Raw genomic sequence first — 26,582 nt, forward strand, 5'->3', positions numbered from 1 at the left:
TCTGTTCCTGAGGGAGGCTATCCTGATGCTCGCACCGGGTCACGAAACATTCCCCTATGCTCCACCTCATTGTCCCCTCCTATCTCTACCTGTGTGTGCTCCTCTTTAGTTTCATGTAATTTCTCCTCCACTTCTAATTCCCATGTCTCTGTTTTCATTTCCGTTGTCTCTATTAATTTTTGCATCGCCCCCTCGTGTCTTGTTTTACACGCCTCCCCAATTATTGTGGTGGCGTCGCTCGTCATCCCGACCTCACCTGTCTCCATTGCGGGCCAAACACATTTTGCGCTCCCCCTCGGTTCGGTCGCTCTGCCACGTGGTGCCGCCATTATGCCCTTCACCTCCTCCAGACTCGCCTGCAGGTTCAACCCCATACTCTGCATTTCACCCCTCAGTGTTTGCATATTTGCATCCATTTTGTTTTCGATCTGTTTTCCATTCTTTGCGCATTGCGCGCATTTGCGTCCATTTTTTCCTTCATTTCCATCAACATTTCCCCCAACCGGTTCATGTCAAACGACCCCGACGAAGCCGATTCGCTTCGGTCGGGTGCGGATCCGCCAAAGGTCGGGAGGGACATTTGATGTGGGGGGGGGGGTTATTCGCCGCTGCGCCCGCGCCCATTACTACCTCTGAGTTTGGTTGCGGGGGCACGTCCTCTTGCATGGGGGTGTCCTGGGCCACTGGTTCTTTTACCATTATCTCTCCACCCACCTGCTCCAGCTTGTCTTTGCCCGCCATGGTGCCTGCGTCTGAGAACAATTTAAAATGCTCGTAATTTGGAGGGAACGGGGAGTTTTGCTGCGTACACCCCTGATCCAAATTCCGTTAATTTCGTGGAGGCGGAGGGGTTCGAATCCCGCTCCTGAACACCAAATTGTTGTGTTTGGTGTCCGTAAATTTCTGTGGAGGCGTGAAGTTCAAATTGCACTCCTGACCACCAAACTGTTGTGGGCCGGGGGTCGGTGGCGCAGAACGGCCACCAGGTGGAGCAGTAGAGCCGCCTCCCACCGAACACCCGGAATTTAGGTCGTGACTCTCAGACATCTCCGAAGATCACGGGTCACTTAAAGGACCGTGGTCGCCAATATTTTGACAGCGTGAGGTGGGGTCCACTTGTCCAATTCCAATTTACCTAAGTACCCACGCCGTCTAACTACCGGGGAAACCACACCCTCAGCCGACTTTGTCTGAACCGAGTCGCTATCACCGACTCGGATCCGGTGTAAGGCCTCAGTCACATTTGCCACGGCGGCCGTGGGGTCTCCAAAATCTATGGCTACTAGCAATTATACGGCGGCCGCAGTATTTCCACGGTCGCACAATGTAGCAGTCACATATGTTTTTCTTTTTCGGGGAGCCGCACGGCGTATTTAGAAATCGTGGAGATCGAAAACGTGGGGTTGCCGTACGGTCTTTGATTTGATGTCGCACAGTGACCTTGAGGGGGCCCTGCGGCGGCCATAGAATTTTCAAGGCAGACGCAAGGTAGCCTCAAGGTGCCCGCAAGGCGACCACAGGGGGGCCCAAAGGCGAACGTGTGGCCAGACGGACGGTAACGAGTGGGTTCATTTATTATTATTATTTTTTTACCAGTTTTTTTTTTTCGGCTTGTCGAATTGCTACGGCGAACGTAGAAATGAAAAAAAGTTATAACTCCGCGTTATAATTCCATGGCGACCCCTACGGCCTGTAAAAGATAGCCATACGGCGTAGGGCCACCCTGAAGCCACTGCAGAAACTCTGTGGCCGCCGCACGTTTCTGTCAATTCAGAGGGTGTACGGCCGCCGCATCCTCGCCATAGAGCAAATGTGACTTAGGCCTAACCGAGCGGAAGTTACCAAAGCCGTGCCGGATGAAATGACAACTTACCGGCCCAAACGGCCTTCCTATTTCTCAAGCCCACACCGTGCTGGGTCAATAGAAGAAACGACAGGATATGAACTGGAACATTTAACAGGGGATTTATTTTACAATAATCGGGAAGGGAGACACAGAGCAGAGTTATCACGAATAAGAAATGTAATTCACAATGTACAAGGCACTTAACAATTCTACTTACAGACGGGGCCCACATACACACACACCCAAAAGAAAATGGGCCCTGTGGGTCTTTATTCCGGAAGGAAAATCGGTAGAGCCTGGCCTGGGTACCTTCCCGCCTCGTGCGGTCACACCGACTCCAAACCACCACGGTGGGACTCGAACCCACAACCCAAAGTCCACGGCCCACGACCCTGGCTGCTCGGTCACCAGACTTGCCCTCCAATGGACCGCAGACCGCTCGAACCACGCCCACCATTGTCGCAGACCGCTCGAACCACGACCACCACTGTCTGCAGTCCTCTCGTCTTTTATTTCACCAACAACGCCTCCGAGCGTCTCTTGAGGTGGGAGTGCCGCTGTTGTTGTTGTTGTTGTTGTTGTAGTAGATGTATAAAACCTGATATAAAATAACTCACAGCGCACACACGAAATTCCCATTAGACATCGGGGATGGATTCTAACTATAAACACATACTTATCAAAATAACTAAGCTTAGGGACTGCTGTCTGTTTGTGTGCAAATGGCTTCCAGATTCGTAACAATATGTTTTAAATTTCAACTTTATCGGATGCATGGTCTGGCAGCCATATTTGTTTAATTTTTTTGAACTGGGTTATTTTTGTTGTTGTTTTTTAATATATATTTTTGTTTAATAAGGCTCACTTGGCTGTGCCTGGATGAGTTTTAGGTTAGAGTTGTTAGCAGTTTGAGGTTAGTAGCAGCTGAAATGCTAATTTTATCCAGGTTCCTCCAGATGACTTAATCTTTGCTTTTTGCTTGTTTGGGTTCCTTTTGATTACTCCCCTTGCAGGATTGTATCTATTTGGTCTTCCATTTGATTTCAATTCGATTTACTTTAATTCCATTCTGAATTCAATTGAATAATAAAATAAAAAATTGTCACGAGTCAGTGTCAGGTGTCCACTCAAAGTGGGGTTGCATCAAAGCGGGACATCTTGGTACATACCCGGTCATAACTGCCAGCAGTTATATAGTGCCAGTTCTGATTATGTCTCATAAATTACGGAACACACCAGTACACAAACGCCCATAAAATACATCACATAAAACTACACAAACACCACACAAAAGTTCTGGCAAGGGTCTGCAATCTCTGGTTGCTCTTTTTCTTGTTATTATTGTTATTTTGATAACGATGTTATGAAGAATCATGGGCTAATTATTTATGGCTTGTTAGCAGTTATCAGATAGTTATTTGTTAGCAGTGATCACAGTGACACATTGTATCCCCTTACCGACAGTGGCTTTTTTCCTTGTTTTGGGCAATTTCTAGAAAATAAAATTTTAAAAATCAGAAGTGAGTGGTTTCTGAAATAATACACTGCTTCTCATTGAGTCATGAATAATACCCTGTCATAAAGGCTGAGCTTAGCATGAGACGTAATGCTGTAATGACGTCCCAGGGTAACGCCATTTTATTACACCGCCATCTCACAAAATCTGTGATGCTGAGCATCTGGCATTCAGCCCATCGCCTACAAACGTCAGATAGTCAGATATATGGGTTATGTTGTTCAACTGTCATTCGTGAAGTGACAGGATGGGTTGAGTTCTGGACGTCGGGATGATGTGCACGCCCATTGCGACCAAGCCTAGTGCGAGACATATTGCTGTCATGATGTCCTAGCGAAAAGAGCATGACAGAGAGAGGGATGGACAGATGTAGCATTATTGAATACTTGTATCCCATGAATCCTTCCTTTGTAACCAATATGTTATCCATCGAAACTGAGACACCAATACCTATTTTGACAAGGAAAAACACTTTTTATGGATTTCTAATTTTGTTGGTTTAAAAAATGCTAAATTTGAAGGTGTCTTGTGGTTTCTTATTTCAACGCTCGGCATTGCTGCATTTAAACTGAGATAGCTACTTGCAACTCATTATTAACCTCCACCATCGAAGATGGACGGAGGTTACTGTTTTCACCCCTGTCTGTTTGTTTGTTTGTTTGTTTGTGAACAGTTTAGGGAAAAACTCCTCGACGGATTTCGACAAAACTTGGTGGGGGGATTAGGTATGGTCCAAGGATCATGCCATTAGATTTTGGACTTTGTCCAAAGTCCAATATGGCCGCTATGGTGGCCATTTTGAAAACATATTTGAATTTTTGTTTTTGCATTTCTACATGTTTTAAGTGATTTCCAACTAAAAAAAAAATTGTTTGAGAAAAAAAAGAAATAAAAAACAAAATTTTGCAACTTTTTTTTTCAACAAAATTTCGATTTTTTTTTTTTTTTGCATTTCTCCATGTTATAAGTGATTTCCAACAAAAAACATGCCAACATTATAATTACGGCTGATTTTGGAACTTCAGGTGGATATATCCACGTAAAATCAATTTCTGTCTCAAGGAATCTAGTTCTGACGAATGAATTGAGTATGTAAAAGTTAAAAGTAAAAGGGAAAGTTGCAAACTATAACTCTGTGAGCACTGTTGACGTCAAATTGAATGAATAGGATATCAGGTTCACTTGAGTGACCTAGCAGTATTGGCCGTGGAGGTTTTGCACTCTATCGAGTGCTCCCCCTCTAGTTAACCTCCGCCATCGAAGATGGACGGAGGTTACTGTTTTCACCCCCGTCTTTCTGTTTGTTTGTTTGTTTGTTTGTTTGTGAACAGTATTACGGAAAAACTCCTTGACGGATTTCGACGAAACTTGGTGGGGGGGGGTTAGGTATTGTCCAAGGATCATGCCATTAGATTTTGGACTTGGTCCAAAGTCCAATATGGCCGCTATGGCGGCCATTTTAAAAAATATTTTAATTTTTGTTTTGCATTTCTACATGTTTTAAGTGATTTCCAACCCCCCCCTCCCCCAAAAAAAAAATTGTTGGAGAAGAAAAAACAAAATTTTGCAACTTTTTTTTCAAAAAAATTTCGATTTTATTTTTTTTGGCATTTTTACATGCGTGTCGATCTAGTTTAACTTGTTTTTTAAATATAACTTTTTTTTCAAAAATGTAACTTTTTTTGAAAATTTTTACTTTTTGTTATTAAAAATAGAACTTTTTTCATTTTTTTTAATTTTTTTTTAATATAAATTTGACTTGTTTTTTTAATATAACTTTTTTTCAAAAATAAAACTTCAAAAATTATACTTTTTTCAAAAATTATACTTTTATGTTTTAAATTTGAATTATGTATGGTCAAGTGTATGATAAACAAATCATCACATGGTTAATCGGTGATATGGGTTTTATCTACTCGTGGCTGATATGATATCACTCATTCGTGACTTGGTGGGGGGATTAGGTATGGTCCAAGGACCATGCCATTAGATTTTGGACTTGGTCCAAAGTCCAATATGGCCGCTATGGTGGCCATTTTGAAAAAATATTTGATTTTTTTTTGCATTTCTACATGTTTTAAGTGATTTGCAACCAAAAAAAAAAAATTGTTAGAGAAAAAAAAATTTTTGCAACTTTTTTTTCAACAAAATTTCGATTTTTTTTTTTTTGCATTTCTACATGTTATAAGTGATTTCCAACAAAAAACATTCCAAAATTATAATTGCGGCTGATTTTGGAACTTCAGGTGGATATACCCACATAAAATCAATTTCTGTCTCAAGGAATCTAGTTATGATGAATGAATTGAGTATGTAAAAGTTAAAAGTAAAAGGGAAAGCTGCAAACTATAACTCTGTGAGCACTGTTGACGTCAAATTGAATGAATAGGATATCAGGTTCACTTGAGTGACCTAGCAGTATTGGCGGCAGAGGTTTTGCACTCTACCTCGTGCTCCCCCTCTAGTTATAATTTCTTTCAACCCAACACTTTTTTGTGTTTTTGCTTTTTTCAGGACATCTTATTTCATGTGATACAAAGTCATGATAGTCTATCGTTTGTTTGCAGATTGGTATGTCGTGAATGTTAGCACCACACATCAAGAGTATCTTATGGAGAAACAGTTCAGTGCAAATCTTTTTTGGCATTCTAGTTTGGTGTGCTCTGTCAAGCCATGGCCTTATTGGTCCCACCTTCATTGAAGGGACAGTTAATTCAGCTCTGATGCTTGCAATGCTTCAAAAGGTTGTTGTTGTTTTTTACTGCATTAAAGATGGTTAGATTTGGTTCATGTAAGATGATGTCATTTCCTGTTCTGTGAGAGTTATCCTAACTTTTTCCAAGAAACCTTTGGTGATTGTGTAATTTCTCTCAAGTTTCCAGACAGGCCTCGGTCTGGAATGACATGGTGTTCTTGCAGCCTGGCTTAAATCCATATGTGGTTATTTTCAATGGAGAAATTTGAGAATCAAGAGTTTACACAAAGGCCACAAACTTATTTATTCACAGACAAAGTGATGGAACTGTATCGCTCCGTTGATGAGGACTCGTGTCTCATAGTAGTGATTATTTGAATCTGTCTGGTGGAGGAAGTGTAAATACCAAATGGTGGTCACATGGAATGTTTCATTCTTGACAAACAAATATTGAAAGAATATTATTCAAATTTGAGGAATATATTCTTGCACATTTATCCGCATTCAACATTTTCATTTGCAATTGCAAATGTGCCGTCATCAACTCAGGGCCACCCAGTTCATTTTGTATTTGTAAAAAGGAGTGGTCATGGGGTGGGAAGCATGAGGAAAAATTCCAGCATAAGATGAAAAGGGAGGGTAAGGGAGTTAGGAAGGAATTCGAAAAGTGAAAAGATTCACTGAAGATTGGAGTTAGGAGAGGGGAGTGAGGTGCATGTAAATTACAAGGTGGCGCGTCCAAACATTATCCACGCTTTTGTATAAGTGGAGATGTGCATTGTTTTTCATGATTCTTTACATCTCAAAGATCAGTTTGTTTGAAATCAGTGAAGGTGACCCCGTAGCGTGTTTCATTAACAGAACAATTTGCATGCCCTGCTTCATGCTGGGCTTGATGTGAACACTTGCTGCCCAGCAGTCCTCACTTTGAGAAAGTCCCATCTGTTGTTTCACACTTGCACTGATATCAAGTTTGCAAAAAAGCCCACCTTCACCAAAATATCTAACAATTTAATGAGCTATGGCATATCCCTAACCCAACAGTCACCTGAATGTCACTGCACTATTTCTCGAATAAGCATCCACCTTAGAAACTCCTGAAACCTTAAAAAGGTCAAAACAAGGTTGTGGCATTGTACTTGGGAAGGTCAGTGTAGACCGAGTTACATCCGTGGTCGAGGGATTTTAACACTGTTTACCAAACCAATCACAAAAGATAGGTTATGATGACAAATAAAATGATCCTTGAAAGTACTGTTCTGATTAGTTATTGATGTTCTATTTCTAAATGTTAAAGTTTGGACAGGCATGTTTGTGAACTCATTTTGAGCCTCTGGTCCACTGTTGATTGAAAATATATATATATATATATATATATATATATATATATATATATATATATATATATATATATATATATATATATATATATATATATATATATTTGTATACCTTGCTGAGGCTCATATGAGAGCGAACACACAACGCACAGTAAGGGGAGTTAGGAGGCAAGAGGGGTGGGAGTGGGAAGGACAAACAGTGGGGAACAAAGACATTAGGAGATCTGTGGAAGGGAGAGAGATGGGGCGGGGAACACGGGGTATACAAGATGGACATTACAGGGACCTTCAGGAAGGAAAGCAGGGAATTTGAAGGAGGTGGGTTTGGGGTGGATTAACGGGGGTAGAAAAGATCGAGGACTTGGATGGTGGACGATAAGAGGTGGTGGTGAACAGCTGTTTTGAAGCTGGAGGCCTGGAGGGAAGAATGGGATTCAACAGAGTGAAGGAGTTTATTCCAAAGGTAGGAAAAAAGTGGATGGTGGATGGAGGGGTTTTCAAGGGCATATAGCCTCCAAAGCGAGATAGCCATCCTTTTTGTCATAATCATTGATCACCTTCAATTTGTATCTCACATAGTCATTGCTGAACCTGGTGATGTCTCTTCAAAAGTGCAGTCCAACAACCTTCCTCACCTCAGAACACAAAGATTATAACATAATAGTGGGGTCCTGCAGTGAGCACAACAAGGCTGCACTTATTTTCAGATATTTTCATTTACAGACGCTTTCCGACAGTTCTGTGATTTTCTTCCCGGTATATTGGCTTCAATGTCTGTCGGCACTCGAAATTCAGCTTTCTACGTCTCCTGGAAAGCACCGAACATTAATATCAGTCAGTCAGTGAGTGGTTAGAATGATTGATATATATATATATATATATATATATATATATATATATATATATATATTTTTTTTTTTTTTTTTTTGATTGGCATTAAACTTTAAAGAAAATTAAAATAATAACCTGTCAAATTATTTACTACCAAAAAGTTATTTTGTTTTAATTATAAGTTTCGTTTGTTTGTTTGCTTTTTTTTTTGTATTTTTTTTTCAAGAAAAGGCTGTCTAATTTATGCAGGACACTTTTTTTCTTGGGCTGGCATGGTATTGACGTCGCTAAGTTAACCTCAAATGAAATGTAAGTCCAAGAAACAGTCGGTCGATGCATGTTTTAATAAAGCATAACGTAGAACTTACACAGATTTTATAAATCATCATGCCAGAGCGTGTTTATCGTTCTATCTTCGACTACGATTTACAACTCGACATAACGGTTTACCTGCCATAAAAAATGCGATTATGAAGATTTATAGTGGAGCATATAAATTTTGTAACATTATCCCTGAGAATATATGATGTTTATTACTTGCAATCGACTCTTACGCACCTGTTATTTCGGCTGTGCGCATTCCTGACAGTGTTGATGTGCAGGAAATTTCAATGGAAGTTTTAGTGTTTTTAAAATTCCTTCGGAAGAAATGAAAATAAATAGTCATAAAGTGAAAGTTTTTTTTATTTGTTACAAACATGGAAAGGTGATTAATTATTTAATGCAATTATCACTGGCTGGTGTATTCAGAAAAATAAATATTATCCAATGGTTGGCTGGAAGGAGAGCCGAGAGATATGTGCACCCTCCTCTAAGCTGTCTCGCCCGTGTTAATATCTCGGCCCAGCTATAAACTGCCACCCTGGTGTTTTATAGCCTGGGTGAGGCATTAATGTGTGTACTGTCCCTTGGATGGACATTAAACTGGATTGGCTAACTTGCTGGAATTTGATCCTAGATATGAAATATCCAACCACATGCTTCGCAAAGAGGAGGCGGCACCCTGAAAGAATTCCATATGTCTGTGTGAAGGTGAAAAGGCACTGCATGGGTTGCACAGATGCAGTTCAGTAACAATGTATTAGGAATAGGCAGCTTTTTGTGCTTCATACTTTACATCTTCCCAGCTCAACCTTGATAACAGAATAATTACGCTTCTTCCAGGGGTGCAAAAAAACCCCAAACCCTCCGTTTTATTCTCTATTAATTTATTACCTCCACCACCGAAGGTGAAGGAGGTTATGTTTTCACCCCTTTCTGTCTGTGTACATGATATCTCAAAAAGTTGTGAACAGATTCGGATGAAATTTTGTGGACAAGTTGGGTGTGTGACAAGAACAAACTGATTAGATTTTGGTGAAGATCCGGATCCGGATCCGGCGACTGGAATTTTTAAAGTGTTTCTTCACCATTATAGCCAAGGCTGGATTCTTCACCACCATCCCAGCCAAGCCTGGATGTTGGCAAGCCCAAGGACGAGAGGAGAGCTGAGGAGTTTGCAAACAGGTAGAGTGGGGATTTGTGGGGTCTGGGTGCTATGGGGAATCCTGAAAAGTTGTGGAGTGCCTTCAAGACCAGCATTCTTGATGTTGCCAGTGGATGTCTTGGAACTCACCGTGGGGCGAAGAAGAATTTTGTCTCTCAAATTACATGAGATACCATTGACCAGAGTCACAGGGCCAAGCTTAATGGCATAGCTGCATTGTTCAGGGAGCTGAGGCGTAAAATTGTACGTGCGCAAAGGGTGGACAAGGAGGCCTATGTGCGAGGAATCTGTGAGGGGGTAGAGCATCACCTGTGGTCAAGTGATTCTTGTCCTGCTTACAGGGGAATTTGCGCATTGCGTCCTCCAAGCCCATCCCTTGGTGTACTGCAGTTAGAGTGGAGCGTGGTGGGCTCTCGACAGAGGAGTCCGAAGTGAAGGCCCGCTGGGCCGGTTACTTTGAGTGGCTGTACCAGGCTGATCCACCAGCTGTCAAGTTGGACGTCAGGGGTGTTGCTATCCCGATAGCTAACCCTCCAATCAACTGTGGTCCACCTTTGTTTGTGGAAACACAGGCTGCGGTGAACCGGTTGAAATGGGGTAAAGCTCCAGGGATCTCCAAGATAAATCATGTGACATCCATGCTAAACTTTTTCAAGTCTGGTGGAAATCCTGTACTCGTGTTGTTGCATGCAGTAATGTGCTCTGCCTGGTACACAGGTATCATCCCAAATGACTGAAAGAGGAGCATTGGTGTTCCTCCCTGGAAAGCGAAGGGTGATCGCCAGGACTGCAACAATGACCGAGGGGTGATGCTGCTCTCAGTGCCAGGCAAGGTCTTTGCTTGGATAATATAATTATTGATAGGGTTTGCCACCATCTGCTTGAGCACCAGCATCCAGAGCAGTTAGGCTTTCCACCAAAGAGGTCAACAATTGAACATATCCTTGCTCTTCGGGTCATCACCGAACGCAGACGAGAGTTTTGGCAGGGGCTGGTTACAGCCTATGTTGATCTCTGCAAAGCGTTCGATTCAGTGAATCGGGATGCCTTCTGGAGGATTCTTGGTTTTCGTGGGGTGACACCAAAACTGATTAATCTGATGACTGAACTATACTCTGGAAATGACAGTGCTGTGAGATGTGATGATACCTTCTCAGACTCATTTCCAGTTGTTACTGGAGTTCATCTGGGGTGTGTGTTGGCCCCCACTCTTTTCAGCATTTGTATGGACTGGATTCTGGATAGGTAGTCGGAGAGATCAAGCTGCAGTGCATCATTTGGGAATGTCAAGATCTCTGACCTTGATTTCGTAGATGATGCAGTCATCTTTGCGGAGACTGTAGATATCCTCTTGGGGGCCCTCGAGGTGCTGAATGAGGAGTTGGAGCCGCTGGGATTACGGGTTTCCTGAGTCAAAACTAAGATCCAGGCTTTCAATGACATCTTGGATGCTGCTGTCCTGTCTGTTTGTGGTGAGGATGTTGAGGTCATGGAGAGATTCACTTACCTTGGCAGTGATATTCATGTCTCTGCTGGCTGTGAGTCAGAGATCAATAGACCTCTGGGTTGGGCCTGAGGAGTCATGGATTCACTGGATCATGGGGTGTGGCACTGCTGGTACCTGCTCAGAAGGACGAGGGTCCAAGTCTTCACATCCTTGGTGTTTCCAGTCTTGCTCTATGGATGTCAGACTTGGACTATGACCAGGGATCTGAAACGGACACTTAATTCCTTTGGTACCAGGTCTCTCCGGAAAATCCTTGGCTATCCCTAGTTGGACTTTGTGTCCAACGAGCGGTTGCTGAGAGAGACTCAAATGAGATTTGTTACCTGCATAGTCTGTGAGCATCAGCTGCGGCTGTTTAGTGTGGCTCGTTTTCCTGACGCTGATCCTGCTCACCAGGTTCTCTCAGTGAGGGAGCCTCGTGAGTGGAGGAGGCCAATTGGCTGACCACATGCGTCATGTTTGCAGCAGGTTGATGAGCATCTCAAGCAGATGGGGATGGGTCAAGCATCTGCCTGGGGGATGGCCAGATGTAGGCCCCTGGAGTACTGGCAGAAAGTGGATGCAGTGACGCGCTGCTCTGGCGCATGCTCCCACACCTGACCTGACCTTCACCATTGAGAGATATGGCCAAAAACTATATACAATGATATTTCAAAAATGTATTGAGCCCGATATGTTCTCATGGATCAGGCATTGTGTGGCAGAGGTTTGTGCTCTACTGAGGGCCCTTCTAGTTTTTCATGTTTTTTTCTCTCTTTTTTCAGATAATAGCTGAGGTCATGTCGGAAATGATGCCTGGACAAATTACAAAAAGGCTTTTTCTGTAGAATCCTACTTTGAAATGCAATCCTTCGTCCAAACTCAAAGAAAGGTCAAGATAAATTTTAACTGCAGAGACAGATGCCCCATGCAAAGAGAGAATATTCAAATGGATGAAAATTTCGAGAGCAAGGAACTGTGCACAACTTCAACTGAAAATCAATGGACCGACCACCTCATACTGGATATCCTTCGCTGATAACTCCTGAGGTCATTGAGATAGTTCAACAGTCGGTCAGAAACAGTCCAAAAGAGTCGCTTGGTCACCGCAGTCAAGAACTTTGACTGACAGTGTCAAGTCTAAGGAGGATTTTCAATGATGACTTGTAACTTTATCTGAGAAGAACAATGGTTTCATAAGAAGTGGAAATCCCGCACACCGCAAATGAGTCCCGTGAGTGGCAAGCCACTTAAGGGAGTGATTGGTCGATATTTCAGTGTTGACTGGTCTCTATATTCCCCTGATCTGAGCTCACTGGGTTTTTTTTTAATCTTTGTGTCTTTGGGGATATCTCAAAGACAATGTGTACAAGGATAACACTAGAAGCATCTTTGAGCTGAAAAAAGCAATAACAGAGAAAGTTAAGTCCATCCCACTTGCCGAATGTCAGCGCGTAATCACCAACTTCGTCTGTCGTTTTCAAATCTGTATTCAGCGCAGAGGTGGACATTTGGAGCATGTGATCGACTGAGTGCCAAACGAAAGTCTTGCAAGTTACAGTTCTGATATTTGGTACACCTGTGTAACGCAAAACGCAGCACATAGTCCTGAAGTTGTATGTTCTTCAAAAAAAAATGTATTGTGGATTTTTTTATGGGTTTGGTTTTTTTTGGCACAACCCCTATTTTCCAAATAACAATTCAAACGGTTTTTGACCCAAATAATTGAAAAATAATTCCATCTCTCGAAAATAATATTTTGGCAAAAGTGGCATCCAAGGATTGTGCAGAATGGATCACAACACCCAGTTTCACTCTTCTCCCACTCATGTGATTTGTAACTCAATGAAGCTTGGTTTCTTGTATGTCTCTTTTTAATACAAAAATCAAGCAAGAGAGTGGGCCAGATTAACAGGTCAAAATCAGGACAGAACCAGAAGGAACAGTCTGGCAAAAACAAGCACACAAACAAAATTGAGTGAGGGATTGGGAGTCACACAGAGGGAAATGAGTTGGGGAATCATCTATCCCAGACAAAAATGCTACAGTTAGAATACAATGTAGAGGGAAGTCGGAAATTCTAAACAGATGGAATAGCGTTTTGACCAACAGGTTTTCAGAGAAAATAAATAAAAATTAACCTTCACTCTTTCAAAATTGTGCGAATAAATTATTGAAATACCGGCTGCTTTTTTAGTTTGTATCCTTTTCTCACCTGTGTTGCAAGTAAAGCAACCTGCTTTGTGATGTTTTAAAAGGCAGTGTTTAATTAGAAGTACTGTTTGATAGAGTGATATATTGTTGTGGACAGGGTATCGGCAACGAGCACGACCGCGAGATGGAGCAGTAGAGTCGGCTCCACCGAACACCTGGAATTTAGATCGTACCTTTCGAAAAACTCCGACAAGTACGGGTTCCTTACCGGACCATGAATCGTCAATAATTACACCACGTAGTACAGGGTTATTTGCCAATCTTCAAAATACCTAGAGCTCCACGTGGCGAGTTTACCGAGTATTCACACCCTCGACGGCGCTCGTACGGAACGAGCTGCTAGCGTGCTCGAACCGTGTGCGATCCGAGCGGATGATCACCGAGATCCGTCGGTCCAAATGTCCACTTACGGCGGCAACAACGGCCTGGCTAATTTTCCAACACGCATCATGCTAAGCCAATGGAAGGAAACACAGCAACGAACTGATACATTTAACACACGGGCTTATTCATAATGGGGGGAAGGAGGGAAGCATGCAAGAAGGCAGAGTTATCCGACTAAAGAGATGCACGTATGTACAGCAAGGCACTTAACAATTCATCACTTACTAGACTGGTGCCACGAACACACACACACACACACACACACGAAACGGTGGCCGCAGCCTTTATTGAGGCCTCCAGCTCGGAGGGAAAGGCGAGCTGAAGACCAGAGCCTGCCTCGGACCTGTCCACCTCATGTTGTCTTTGAGCTGATTCGAACCGGGCACCAGCGAGAGGCGAGCCAAATCCAGACACCAGCGAGCCGCGAGCGGCCTCCCGAGCTCCAGTGGATCCTCACACGCTCCGCCAGTTTCTCTCGCTCGCACAGATTTTAACGCTTCCACGGATCCCCTTGCTCCCCCGATCTCGATCTCTCCCTTCTCTCGATCTCCACGTCCCTTTTATCGCTCTCGGAAGCGGTTCGCTCAGGCGTGGCTCGCTCTCGGGCGTGGTCCAAGCGAACCGATTCATGCCCATATTTGGGAATGGAATTCATACCCGAACGCATTCCGAACACGCCCGCATACCAGCAAGCGTGTGGAGAATGCCGGGAGCAGAAGGTTTTCGCTGTTGTGTTTGGAGCTGTAGTAGCCGTCGTTGTATTTGATGTAGAAATCCTAACTATTAAAGTAACTCACAGCACATGTACATTTATTCACCCATTAGACTAGGGAAAGGGAGCTATCTATCCACATTCACTTATCGAAATAGCTGAGCTATAGGACCTGAATGTTGTGTGCTCATTAGGGTGTACCTCTTTTGCAAAAGTAGTTGCTGGAATGAAGCGCTATGTGCCTCTCAATTCCACTAGTGAAGTTAGGTGATCGACCAAAGTTTGAAAATTTTCCCGCATTTTATGACCGATGGCCGCCATTTTGAAATTTCAGGAAAAATCCATATTTTTGGAAATAATATTGATTTTTGAATATTTTTAAAAATATATTTCTCTGTGTTTAGATGGCCGAATGCATTTCAGTAGGCATCATTATGATAGTAAGTACCCATAAATATTATTCACAACTTGTCCCAACATTTTGAGAAGGGGTTGCCATTTTGGAATTTCACTGAAAATCCCATATTTGACAATTATTGCATGGCACATTTGTTGTTCTCATAATTGATTGATCATGCTCTCATTTGTCATTAATAATGTCTTTATGAAAACGCTACTACTGATATTCTGTAAATGACTAACAATGTGCCGTGCAATAATTGTCAAAAAAAGGCGGGAAAATTTTCAAACTTTGGTCGATCACCTAACTTCACTTGTGGAATCGATAGGCACATAGTGCTTCATTCCAGCAACTACTTTTGCAAAAGTGGTACACCCTGGTGCTCATGGCTTCCAGATTCGCAACAATATTACTGTTGTGTGAATAAAATGGAAATGTTGAAAAATAGGTATTTTATATAGCAAGCGTTTTCTGAAGCTCATTGAATATGAGAAACGGGATTGAATGAGACTCACCATTATTATAAGTGAAGAAGAAGATGAATGAGGAAGAGTTTTTGTTTTAATGTAAAGTGAAAGCAACCCATCTATTCTCACCTTACTCAAACTACATCATACTGTTTGCAGTTTTTGCTGCCGATTGTGTAGGGATTAGTGGTATCCCCGACAGGCGCAGGGACGCAGGCCGAGACCGAGCTCCTTTCATATTTTTCTGGCCCGGGATTTGAGGTTCGCCAGGAGGGGAAGCACTCGAGTTTGTCTCGAACACCTGGTCCTGAGACCGCTTGACCACAGATAATTCTGCAGTCCAATGGGCTGAAGTTCTTACACAGCCGGAGCTGCTTTACTTAAACAAAACTCAAGAAACTGCCACGAAAAACCTTCCAAAAAAAGAACCTCTGAAAGAACCTTCTCTGAAGTATCTAAAAGAACTCTGAATCCTCTTGGAATGCTATTTTATCCACTCCGAATGTGGCGGAGCCCAGCGTCCCCGGCGGGCATAACTGCCGTGCGGCAACCAATATCTGCTCCTCATGTTCCGAGTGTGCTGTGTTCATTGGCCAACACTTTGCCTGTGTCCCGATGTCACCCACTCTGCGAAACCGTCAGACCGGAAATGGCTCCATTCATCTTCGAGGCGGAACACGGAGCCGATCTCCCGAATTAACATGGGGGCAGCCTGCATCACTCCTCACTGGTAGCGCAAGTGTCCTGGAGGGTTGCAGATGGTTCCCCGGGCATGCGATGGTTGCTGCTGACAGGAAGGAACAAAATAAATTCCAGTGCAAGCTTGCGCTAGTCAGCAGCAAGCTTGATTGCTCGTGGAGCTCTGTGTGGGGGCAAAGCGGCACCCCGAGCAGGCTTGATGGTGGTTACTGTCGTTGATAAAAGGCGAGGGGTTGAGATGGTGGTTGGAGCGGTGGTAAAGCAATGGTTGAGGCTGAAGTAGATGGCGTGCAAGCAAAACAAGTCGATGGTTGTTGGTTTTTTTGGTGTGGTGGTAATTATATTCTTGTGGTGGTGGCATATTTGAAATTGGTGTTGAAAGTGGTAGTGGCGGCATGGTTGAAGCAGCATGATTAAAAGTGGTATTGTCGTTGAGTTCCAGCACCTTAATAAGATATAATTTTCCTTGGGATCCGCTGTATGATGGTTGCCATTGCTGGGGGAGTGATGGCTCACAGAATAAATAAAAAAATGACTGTTTTTACAGCCATTTTTCCCTGCTGTGCAAGGGTTAGGCTTTTTTCTTGAGGCAATGTTTTTTATGGCCGGATGCCCTTCCTGACGCCAACCCTGGTCGCCTCTTACGACACACAGGGATATGGTATACCTATTCTAACCGGGGCATACACCGGGACCAGTACACTGGTACTCACTTCGCCGACCTCAGATGGATGACAGGCTGAGTCAACCCCCTGGTGTTAATTCAGCAGCCAGTGGGGCTTGAACTCAGGATCCTGGGATCCCAAGCTGCCACCCTAACCACTAAACCAACACCAGGCTTAGTGATGGCTCACAGAATTGTAACAATATTATAGATTTAGGAGTTTGTGCCCATTTGTCTGTTTATACACTTTATGCTTCAAAAACTAAAAAACTACTGAATCAAATCCAACCAAAGTTTGTATATTTTGGTACCCCAAGTTTGGTTTCTGTCAGGGTAGCATATCTAGGGGAGGGGGTTTAGGGTGAATGGAAGACCCTTCTCTCTGTTAATGTGTATCATATAGTGTCACTCGGTGGTATATGGTGTTACAAATCATCTCATATAAAGTAAGTTTAAACAATTACAAAGCATGGAGCATTGGGTTTCTCATATATGTGCTACTTGTGAATGTCTGCAGCTGTCAAGGAACCTGCCAGGTAGGGTTTGAAACAGCAAAGGGCTTACCTTGTATAGATTTTCTTGGTTGCTTTATACAGCTTTTTTTGGTGAGAAGAGCATGAGGTTAATTTATTTGATAACCCTAGCCATCTGGGGTAATTGATTATATGGGTGCTGATTGGTTATTCCCTCCAATTATGGATGAGTGATGTGACTTTGTCTTGTTGTATATATATATATATATATATATATATATATATATATATATATATATATATATATATATATATATATATATATATATATATATATATATATATATATATATATATATATATATATATATATATATATATATATATATATATATATATATATATATATATATATATATATATATATATATATATATATATACATATATATATATATACATATATATATATATATATATATATATATATATATATATATATATTTATACAGACATATGATAGAGGCCCATACTCTTGAGAGAGCTTTGGGACATTCATAATGAGTACAAAAATGTTTAAAGGCTTTAATATTTGACAAATCATCACTTTGTCAAAGGATACTCTCCTGAAAGTGGCAAGAACTTTTAATTTGGTACTCATTCTTTTCATGAAAGGCACCAAGGGATCTTTCAAGTCCACTATTTAAGTTCTCACAAACCTCATACCTGGCTTACCCAAAAATAGACAACTCTAAGGCAAGTGTGCATACTTCCAAACTATCGTACTTGCCCTTGTTTTCGAAAAGACAAGACACAAATACAAAATTCATGAAAAGGCAGCTCTCTCTATTTTCAACGAATATTTTGCCATTTGCTGATTCCATCCAAATTAAATTGAATCAGGTCTTGTAACTATTCTTTTTTCTGGTTCAGGCAAAGAAGGATGATGATGATGCTGCAGAAGAGCAAGGACCAAGCTTCAAGAACCTCGACTTTTGGCCGAAACTCATCACGCTTATCGTGTCAATCATTGAGGAAGACAAGAACTCCTACACACCTGTACTTAACCAGTAAGGAGTTCACATTTCGATAACATCACCTTACATTCACCTTTATCCTAAAATCACCATAATGAAGCTCCATATAATTATATGGCTTTCATTGTGACAAAAAAAATATTCAACTACGATGCCATCTGCACATTAGAAATGAAAAGAATGCTTTGGCTTTGACATCTCCCTCTTCTGCTTCATCGGAGCCTCTCTTCCCTCCCCTTACTTCCATTAATTCAGTCTTCTCCCAGGACCTCTCTCTTTTCCTCCGAACTACCCACTTTTACCCCCTCCCTGTTCTCTTCTATTTTCTCCTCTGTTCTTCCTGTAATCATTTTTTAACTTTGCCTGCTGTCTTTTGCTTATCCCCTATCATATATGTATGAGGTTGATGGTCCCTTGTCTTTTATATTACCCTTACTATATTATACAGGGTGTGGCATTCATATCTGATGCATCTATTTCTATAATAAAACAAGACTGAACAAAGTAAATCATGTTTTCAGTGTAATACAGTGAAGTATGGATATGGGAGATTGTGTGACATCATTGCAGTTTGCACAACCCAGGTCTACTTCTTAAAAATCACATCTTTTATATCACATACTGTCCTTTACAATTGATGCACTCATCTACACATGTGGGATGCTTCTTGTAAACCTGTCTTTTCAAAAATCCCCAGAGGAAGAAATCTGCTGGTGGTCAAATCAGGGGATCAGGGTGGTAATTAAACATTACCAAACCAATAATTTTTCTTTTCCCAAAACCGTTGCGTTGGAAATTGCATAACAATTCTTGCAGTATGGAATGTTGCCCCTATCTTGTTGGAACCATGTGTCTGCGAACACTATACTGTATTTCTTCGCTGCAATTCAGGAATGAGAAAGTTCTGCAACATATACAGGTGATGTTCAGAGTTTACTGTCACAGTCACGTTATTCTCTTCAAATAAATTGGCCCAATAATGCATCCTGCAGCTATAGCACACCACACCATGACTTTCACAGGATGCAGCCATCTTTCATGTAACTCTGGGATTTTCCTCCGGCCAGAACTTGTAGTTCTGTTTGACACCACCAATAAGATTGAAATGGGCTTCATCTGTCATTAACAAATGGTTTATGAAATTGCCATTCTCTTCACATCTGTCAAGTAACCAATGACAAAAATTCTGATTCTTTCCAAAATCAGCATTGTCAAGTTTTTGAACAACCTGGATTTTGTATGGCCATAGGTGACGATCTCCGTGGAGTATACGTCCACTACTTATTGAGCTAACAACACTTTCTGCTAAAAGGCGTCAGATGGACTTCTTCGGATTTCGGGCATTTTCTGCAGATGCAGCAGCTCTTGTGTGCTCACTGTATGACGTCTCACATGCTGAGATGGATGAAGACTACCATCTTCATAAAATTTTCTGATGAAGGAGAGAATGGCTGTTATGATATCGGACATTTCTGCATCCACATTGGCATGTCGTAATGCTCCTTCATTCAAATCTTCAGGCTTCACCTGCTATGCACAACAATAAATAATTAGTTCCACAGATATTTCTTTAAAATATATATACGTTACAAATGTGTCACATATAAATGCGATACCCTGTATGCACCAGTGCCCATATTATGGGGGAGATATATTGGGAGGAGGGGGGCTTCAAATGAAAGAAGGAAATTCTTTCATTAAAGTGTGAGTCCAAGTTCTTGTTTTGACCACACACAAGCCATTTCTATTCAACCGAACCAACTTGTCACATTGCATTTTCAGCACAAGTTAACAAGCCCTCATACCCCTTCTTGTAATTTGAGCCATTCGCAATGATGTATAACAGAGGAGATGGTGTCGTATTGATGAGAAGAGGTTACAAAAGAGGCATGCTTACACGTCAAACATTATTTAGCCAAGGTCTATAGAAGTGAACATTTAATCTGTAGGATAAACAACTGATTTGTTTGGACAGTTATGTAATGAATGCATGTCTACAATGCAAAATAAATCTGAAATTCATTCACATGTCAAACTCAAAAGATATACAAACCAGTCATTAAATGCATTTGGTTTGATACTAGTAAGCGATTGAATGTTTTGATTTCATAACTCGTTGAACAACTTTAAAGTGGTACTCGGCATATATATATATATATATATATATATATATATATATATATATATATATATATATATATATATATATATATATATATACGGTATATATATACATTTATATATGTATATATAGATTTTACCATTTGTTTAGAATGATATATAATTAAGGAGATTGGTGAATTATGCCTGCTGAACTCAGATCATTAAATCATATATACATATATATAATGAAAAAAAAGCATGCTAACTATGACAGGACCATGATGTCATGTGCATAAATTACACCAATACATCACCTCCAAACTAAGAGGCATCCGTATGGTCCTTCAGGCCTCTGCAGACTGAGATTCAAGCCTATGGTCACAAATAGACAAAAGCAGAGATGTCAATGTACATTTCACTCTTTTTATGGGCTCATCAATACAACATACTGCTTGTCCTTTATTTGTGACCATATTAGGCTCATTAATATAACTGAGTCGAATCCCATAACGTTTTTGAGGTGGCAGGACACAGATCGATTCCCATCACAGTGCTGGCTGCACGACCTGTTCGCAACAAGTGTCACCTGCCACATGAGCACATTGTCTCTGCCCCGCTGATCACCAGTCAGGAGGTTTGCAGCCAAGAATAATAAATTCAACAAAAAAAGTCTGCAGTCTTGAGAACCATATGGATGCCTCCTAGTTTGGAGGTGATATGTTGGTGTAATTTATGTACGACATCATCGTCGTGTCATAGTCAGCGTGCTTTTTTTGTTGAATTTAATGTTCCTGGCTGCAAACCTCCTAACTGGTGATCAGCAGGGCAGAGACAATGTGCTTGTGTGGCAGGTGACACTTGTTGCTTGGAGGTCATGCAGCAATTGCTGTGATGGGACTCTATCTGTGCTTGCTGCCTCATCAAGTTAGGGGGTTCGATTCAGTTATATTAATGAGCCGAATATGGTCACAAATAAACGACTCGCAGTATGTTGGCCTGATGAGTCTATAACAAGGGCGAAATATAGATTGACATCTTTTCTTACGTCTATTTGTGACCATTGGCTTTAATCTCAGTCTGCAAAGGCTTGAGGATCATACGGATACCTCCTAGTTTGGAGGTGATTTATTGGTGTAATTTATGTACATGACATCATCATCGTATCATAGTCAGCATGCTTTTTTTTTTCATTAAACTTAATGTTCCTGGCTGCAAACCCCCTGACTGGTGATCAATGGGGCAGAGACAATGTGCTCGTGTGGCAGGTGACACTTGTTGCAAACAGGTCGTGCAGCAATTGCTGTGATGGGACTCGATGTGTGCCCTGCTGCCTCATAAATATATAAATAAATATATTTGTACATATACATACATATATACGTATGTATATATATATATATTTATATATATATATATATATATATATATATATATATATATATATAAATATATATATACATACGTATATACATCAGGAGTTGTTGGGTGCTGTCACCAACCATCAGGAGCTGTCACCAACCATCAGGAGCTGTCACCAACTCCTCAAATATCCGGGGCCTTCGCTCAAACCTTTCTGATCTTTCCATACAGTACAGGTTACCACTGACAAACCAGACATAATCTGCCTAACAGAAAGTTTCCTCCCCCAAGACGTGTCTGACTCCCAAGTATCTCTCCCTGGTTACTCCCTCCTCCGGTATGACAGACCTGAGCCTCGTCCTGGTGGAGGAGTTGCTCTCTTCATCAAAGACTCTATGCCTCACTCTCCATGTACTGCTCTCACTCCCCCACACCCCAGGAATACCTCTGGCTACGGCTTCCCCTCCACTCACACCTCATGTTTATATGTGTACTGTACCGTCCACCTAATAATGAAAACTCCATCTACACCTCACTATCCGAAAACATGGACCAACTTCTATCTTCTCATCCAAACTCTCTCTTCCTCATATGTGGCGACTTCAGTTGTCATCATTCCAGATGGCTAGGTGTGGGTACCTCTCTCACCTGTCATGGCACCTCAGCAAAAGCTTTCTGCGACTCATTGGGACTGACTCAATCGGTCAACTAACCAACCCGGATCTCAACCAATGGCACTCCATCTCTTCTGGATCTGATTTTGACAAATTTCCCTGACAATATCTGCTGCTCTTTCTCTGCTCCAATCGGTTCTTCTGACCACGTCCTTGTCAAAGTGGACATCTCTCTGGTTATTATCAGATAACCACCTCACCGACGTCGAGTCTGGCATTTCACTCAAGCCGACTGGCAGGGTTTCCAAGCAGCCATCAAACTTATAGACTGGTCTCCTATCACTACTTTCTCCAACGTCAACTCATCCTGGGAATTCTTTCAAAGAAACTTGCTCTCCCTCATGCACAGATTTATCCCTTCTCGTCTTCAGTTGTCCTACCCTTCCTCCCACCCTTGGTTCACTGAAGCTTGTGGTGAGGCAGTTGTCCTGAAACAACTTGCCTTTGCCGCATTGAAAGCAAACCCAACTGAGGGCAATCTCAGTTCCCTCTATAAAGCTCAGAACAAGTGTGTATCTACCCTCAGGAGAGCCAGAAAACAACATCTTTCTCATCTCAAGTCTGAACTCTCAAATCTCTCTCCCTCCTCAAAATCCTGGTGGTGTCTAATCAAATCTGTTTCTGGTGTATGTTCCCCCTCCATCCCCTCTGTTACCTCAAATGGCCGCACTGCTGATACCGCACGTGAAAAGGCTGAATGCCTAAACTCAGTGTTTGCAGCTAAATCTTGTGTCCAAAACCCATCACTTTCTCTACCCACCGAACCCAGTCACACCCAACTGTCCCTGGACTCTGTATCCTTTTCTCCTGACAAGGTGGAGAGCTTGCTGTCAAACCTCGACTCAGATTCTACAACCGGTCCAGACGGCATCAGCCCACTTGTCCTCAAAGCCTGCTCTTTTGCTCTTGCTCACCCTCTCTCTGTTCTATTCACCCTCTCATTTGCTCAAGGTCATCTGCCATCTGCTTGGAAATCAGCAAACATTACTGCTCTGCATAAAAGAGGTGCAAAAACAGATCCCTGCAACGACAGACCAATCAGCCTTCTCCCAATCATCAGAAAGGTTATGGAATCCATCATCACTTCAGACATTAAATCCTTCTTCTCCAATGGCCTGATTTCTGATCATCAATTTGGATTCAGACCAGATCACTCTACCCTGGACATGCTGCTTCTGCTTTCCCAACAATGTATGGAGATCCTCAATACCAGACATGGAATCAGAGCCGTATCCCTGGACATATCACATGCTTTTGACACAGTCTGGCACCCTGCCCTGCTCACCAAACTCTCTTCCTGTGGTATTCTAGGCCATCTCCACTCATGGCTCGCAGACTTCCTCTCCTGTCGCAGTCAACGTGTGGCCCTAAATGGAGTTCTTTCATCCCCTCTTCCTGTCCAGGCTGGAGTTCCTCAAGGTAGCGTTCTGAGCCCTGTTCTTTTTCTGGTTTTCATCAACGATCTCTCCGACTCTCTGGAAAATCCTCTTTATCTCTTTGCTGATGACTCCACCCTCTGCCGTACCATAGGTCATCCCTCAGACCGCTTATTCTGCTGCAAGCAGCAGCTTCTTCACTCACTACAGATCTGGATAAAAATCACAAGCTGGTCCAACACGTGGAACATGTCTTTCAATCCGGACAAATCTAACACTCTCACTATGTCTCTCCGAAAGGACCGTTTAGAACCCTCCCCCCCCATCCATTTTCTCAACAATCCTCTGGAAGAAGTCCTTTCTTTCAAGCTTCTGGGTCTCACTATCTGCCATGACCTTTCCTGGGAAAGTCACATTTCCAACCTCGCCTCAAAAGCTAGTCGCCGACTGGGAATCCTCCGTCGTGCTTAGTCCTTCCTGGGCCCTCTTGAGCTCCTGACCACTTACAAAGCTTTTCTCCACAGCCTGATGGAGTACTGCTCTCCCCTCTGGGCTGGTGCTCCTGCCTCCCACCTTTCTCGGCTTTACGCTGTGGAAACCAAGGCATTTCGGATCATTGGCATCTCCCGCAATGAGGCTGAGTCTTTGGGCCTCTCACTCAATCACCGCAGGTTGGTCGGTGGTCTCTCTGTCTTCTACCGTCTCCTCTCCAGCCTCGCCCCCCTGCTCTCTCTGCGATTTGTCCCAACCACATTTCCGCAGGGTGCTCAAGGTCCACCAACAACCCCCTTCTGGTAAAACTACCAAAATCACGAATCACTGCTCACCTTCACTCTTTCTTTCCTCTTTTTCCCGCCTTTGGAATAAACTCCCTCACTCTATTCAATCCCATTTTTCCCTCCAGGCCTTCAAAACAGCTGTCACCACCACGTCTTATCCTCCCCCATCCAAATCCTCGATCTTTTCTACCCCCGATAATCCACCCAAGCCCACCTCCTTCAAATTCCCTGCTTTCCTTCCTGAAAGTCCCTGTAATGTCCCCGTCCCATCCCTCTCCCTTCCACAGATCTTATGTCTCTGTTCCCCACTGTTTTGTCCTTCCCACTCCCACCCCTCTTATCTCATGCCCCCCTTGCTGTGCATTGTGTGTTTGCTCTCACACGAGCCTCGCCAAGGTATACAAAAAACAAACAAAAAAATAACCATTAGGATCTGTCACCAACTGTCAGGATCTGTCAGGAGCTATCACCAGCCGTCACAAGGCAGACCTGCTGTCCTTTTGTAGGTGACCAGTGTGGGCGGAGCCTCAAGCATGACTTCAGCCATATCCAGCTTGTCTATTGGTGCATCTCGATGACCTCCAACAGACCTCGATGAGTTTGCATATGACCTCTGTTGTGGATTTTTCACCCACCCCGTTGTGATCGTTGAAGGATTCTTCCTGGTTGATTGTGGAATCCTATTTAACTTCAGGCAGAGTTCAACGTTTGTCCGATTTGGTTATAAAATCCTGTATAAAACCCACCGACACTGATAACTGATGTCCACACAAGTCCTTTCTTTGTGAAACAATTTATTTTCTAATTATCCACCAGACACTTCTCACCCTCGTACACTGCACACAATGAACTTGAGAATCCCCATTTGTTGCAATATTATTTGGTTCTATTTTTATTTATTCTTACTTTTAGTTAACAGTTAAACCAACCCGATTCAATTCACTTCCACATCACATTAGAGAGTTTTATTCCAACTTGGTACTTGGTCAGTCCCAAGGAGTACAAGCCACTGAAATGCTATACATCCTCACGTGCTTGCACTAAAACAATTTTACATTTCAAAGCATTTTATACTTTCATGTGAGAGTGGTTGGGGCTACCAACCCAGACTGCATACGTGTCCTCCAGGCGAGAAGCCACTCCGTACATTTCGAGGCAAAGGTTCAATGTTATCAGCCCAGGTCACACCGCTCCAGACCAAGACATTTATCAACATTTAGGGCAAAAAGACTCTTGGCCAAAAAGGACAGCCAATTCGACTTGTAGCATAAAACTTACATTTCTGAAACCCCATTTGTTACAATTTAGAATACATTAAGACAAATTTTTCCTCCACACCTTCAACCGACAATTCTCGCGGTCATTCTCTCCTCACCATCGAACAAGATGCAACTCCCAATTAACACAGGCCTGGTTTACGACGCCATGTTCGGGGTGCTGGACAAATGCAAGAAAGCAGCCATTTGCCGGAACAATCGAGCAAAAATGTGAAGCGCTCACAAAACGTGAATCGGCAATTATCACCTCTCTGTTCAGCCCGACACCAACAAGAGGAAGTTAGCGTCCATAGAGTTGCTGAACGAGGTGTCGATCCCGATGGAAGAAGGTGGGTGTCAAACATCGATGGAAAAAAGGTCAGCCCTGAGGTAAATGATCCAGAGCCATGTTTGATCATCAGAATGAACTGCTCAGGAAAAGCTTGCATTGTGTTAATGACTCAAATGTCCTGTAAGTCCAAAGTGAAAATGATAACCAAAATAAAATGTGTAAATAAATCATGTATTTCCAAGCCAATGTGTCTTGATGGAAAGGGAATAGAATGAGTCTCCGTTGGGCTAACGGCAATCTCTCGCGTGCACGAACGGTGAATATCACTCATGCAGAAATGAAAACTGATGTAAAATGTGTTGTAAAGTGGAAAAGGTTATTCCATAAGAATGAAGGGGAACCTGTTCTCTACCATTCTCCAATGCATCAAAGAGTTAGAATTCCACCAGACAAGGGGATGGGTCTATTCTGAACATACATTTGTGGAAATAACT

At 42.4% G+C, this 26,582-nt stretch overlaps 1 protein-coding gene across 2 annotated transcripts in view; it reads left to right on the forward strand.

Annotated features, from left to right (window-relative positions):
* Positions 1-26,582, forward strand: part of LOC147016015 (protein unc-13 homolog B-like) — a 1,009,527-nt gene that overhangs the window by 848,579 nt on the left and 134,366 nt on the right. For both annotated transcript variants that reach the window (XM_085848698.1, XM_085848699.1), the window contains one exon: positions 18,146-18,282. In XM_085848698.1, coding sequence (XP_085704824.1) covers positions 18,146-18,282 — 137 coding nt within the window. The remainder of the gene's footprint in view (positions 1-18,145; positions 18,283-26,582) is intronic.

This window comes from Eptatretus burgeri, chromosome 12 (genome assembly GCF_056783735.1).
Source record: "Eptatretus burgeri isolate ZD-2024b chromosome 12, Ebu_testis_v1, whole genome shotgun sequence".
NCBI lineage: Eukaryota > Metazoa > Chordata > Myxini > Myxiniformes > Myxinidae > Eptatretus > Eptatretus burgeri.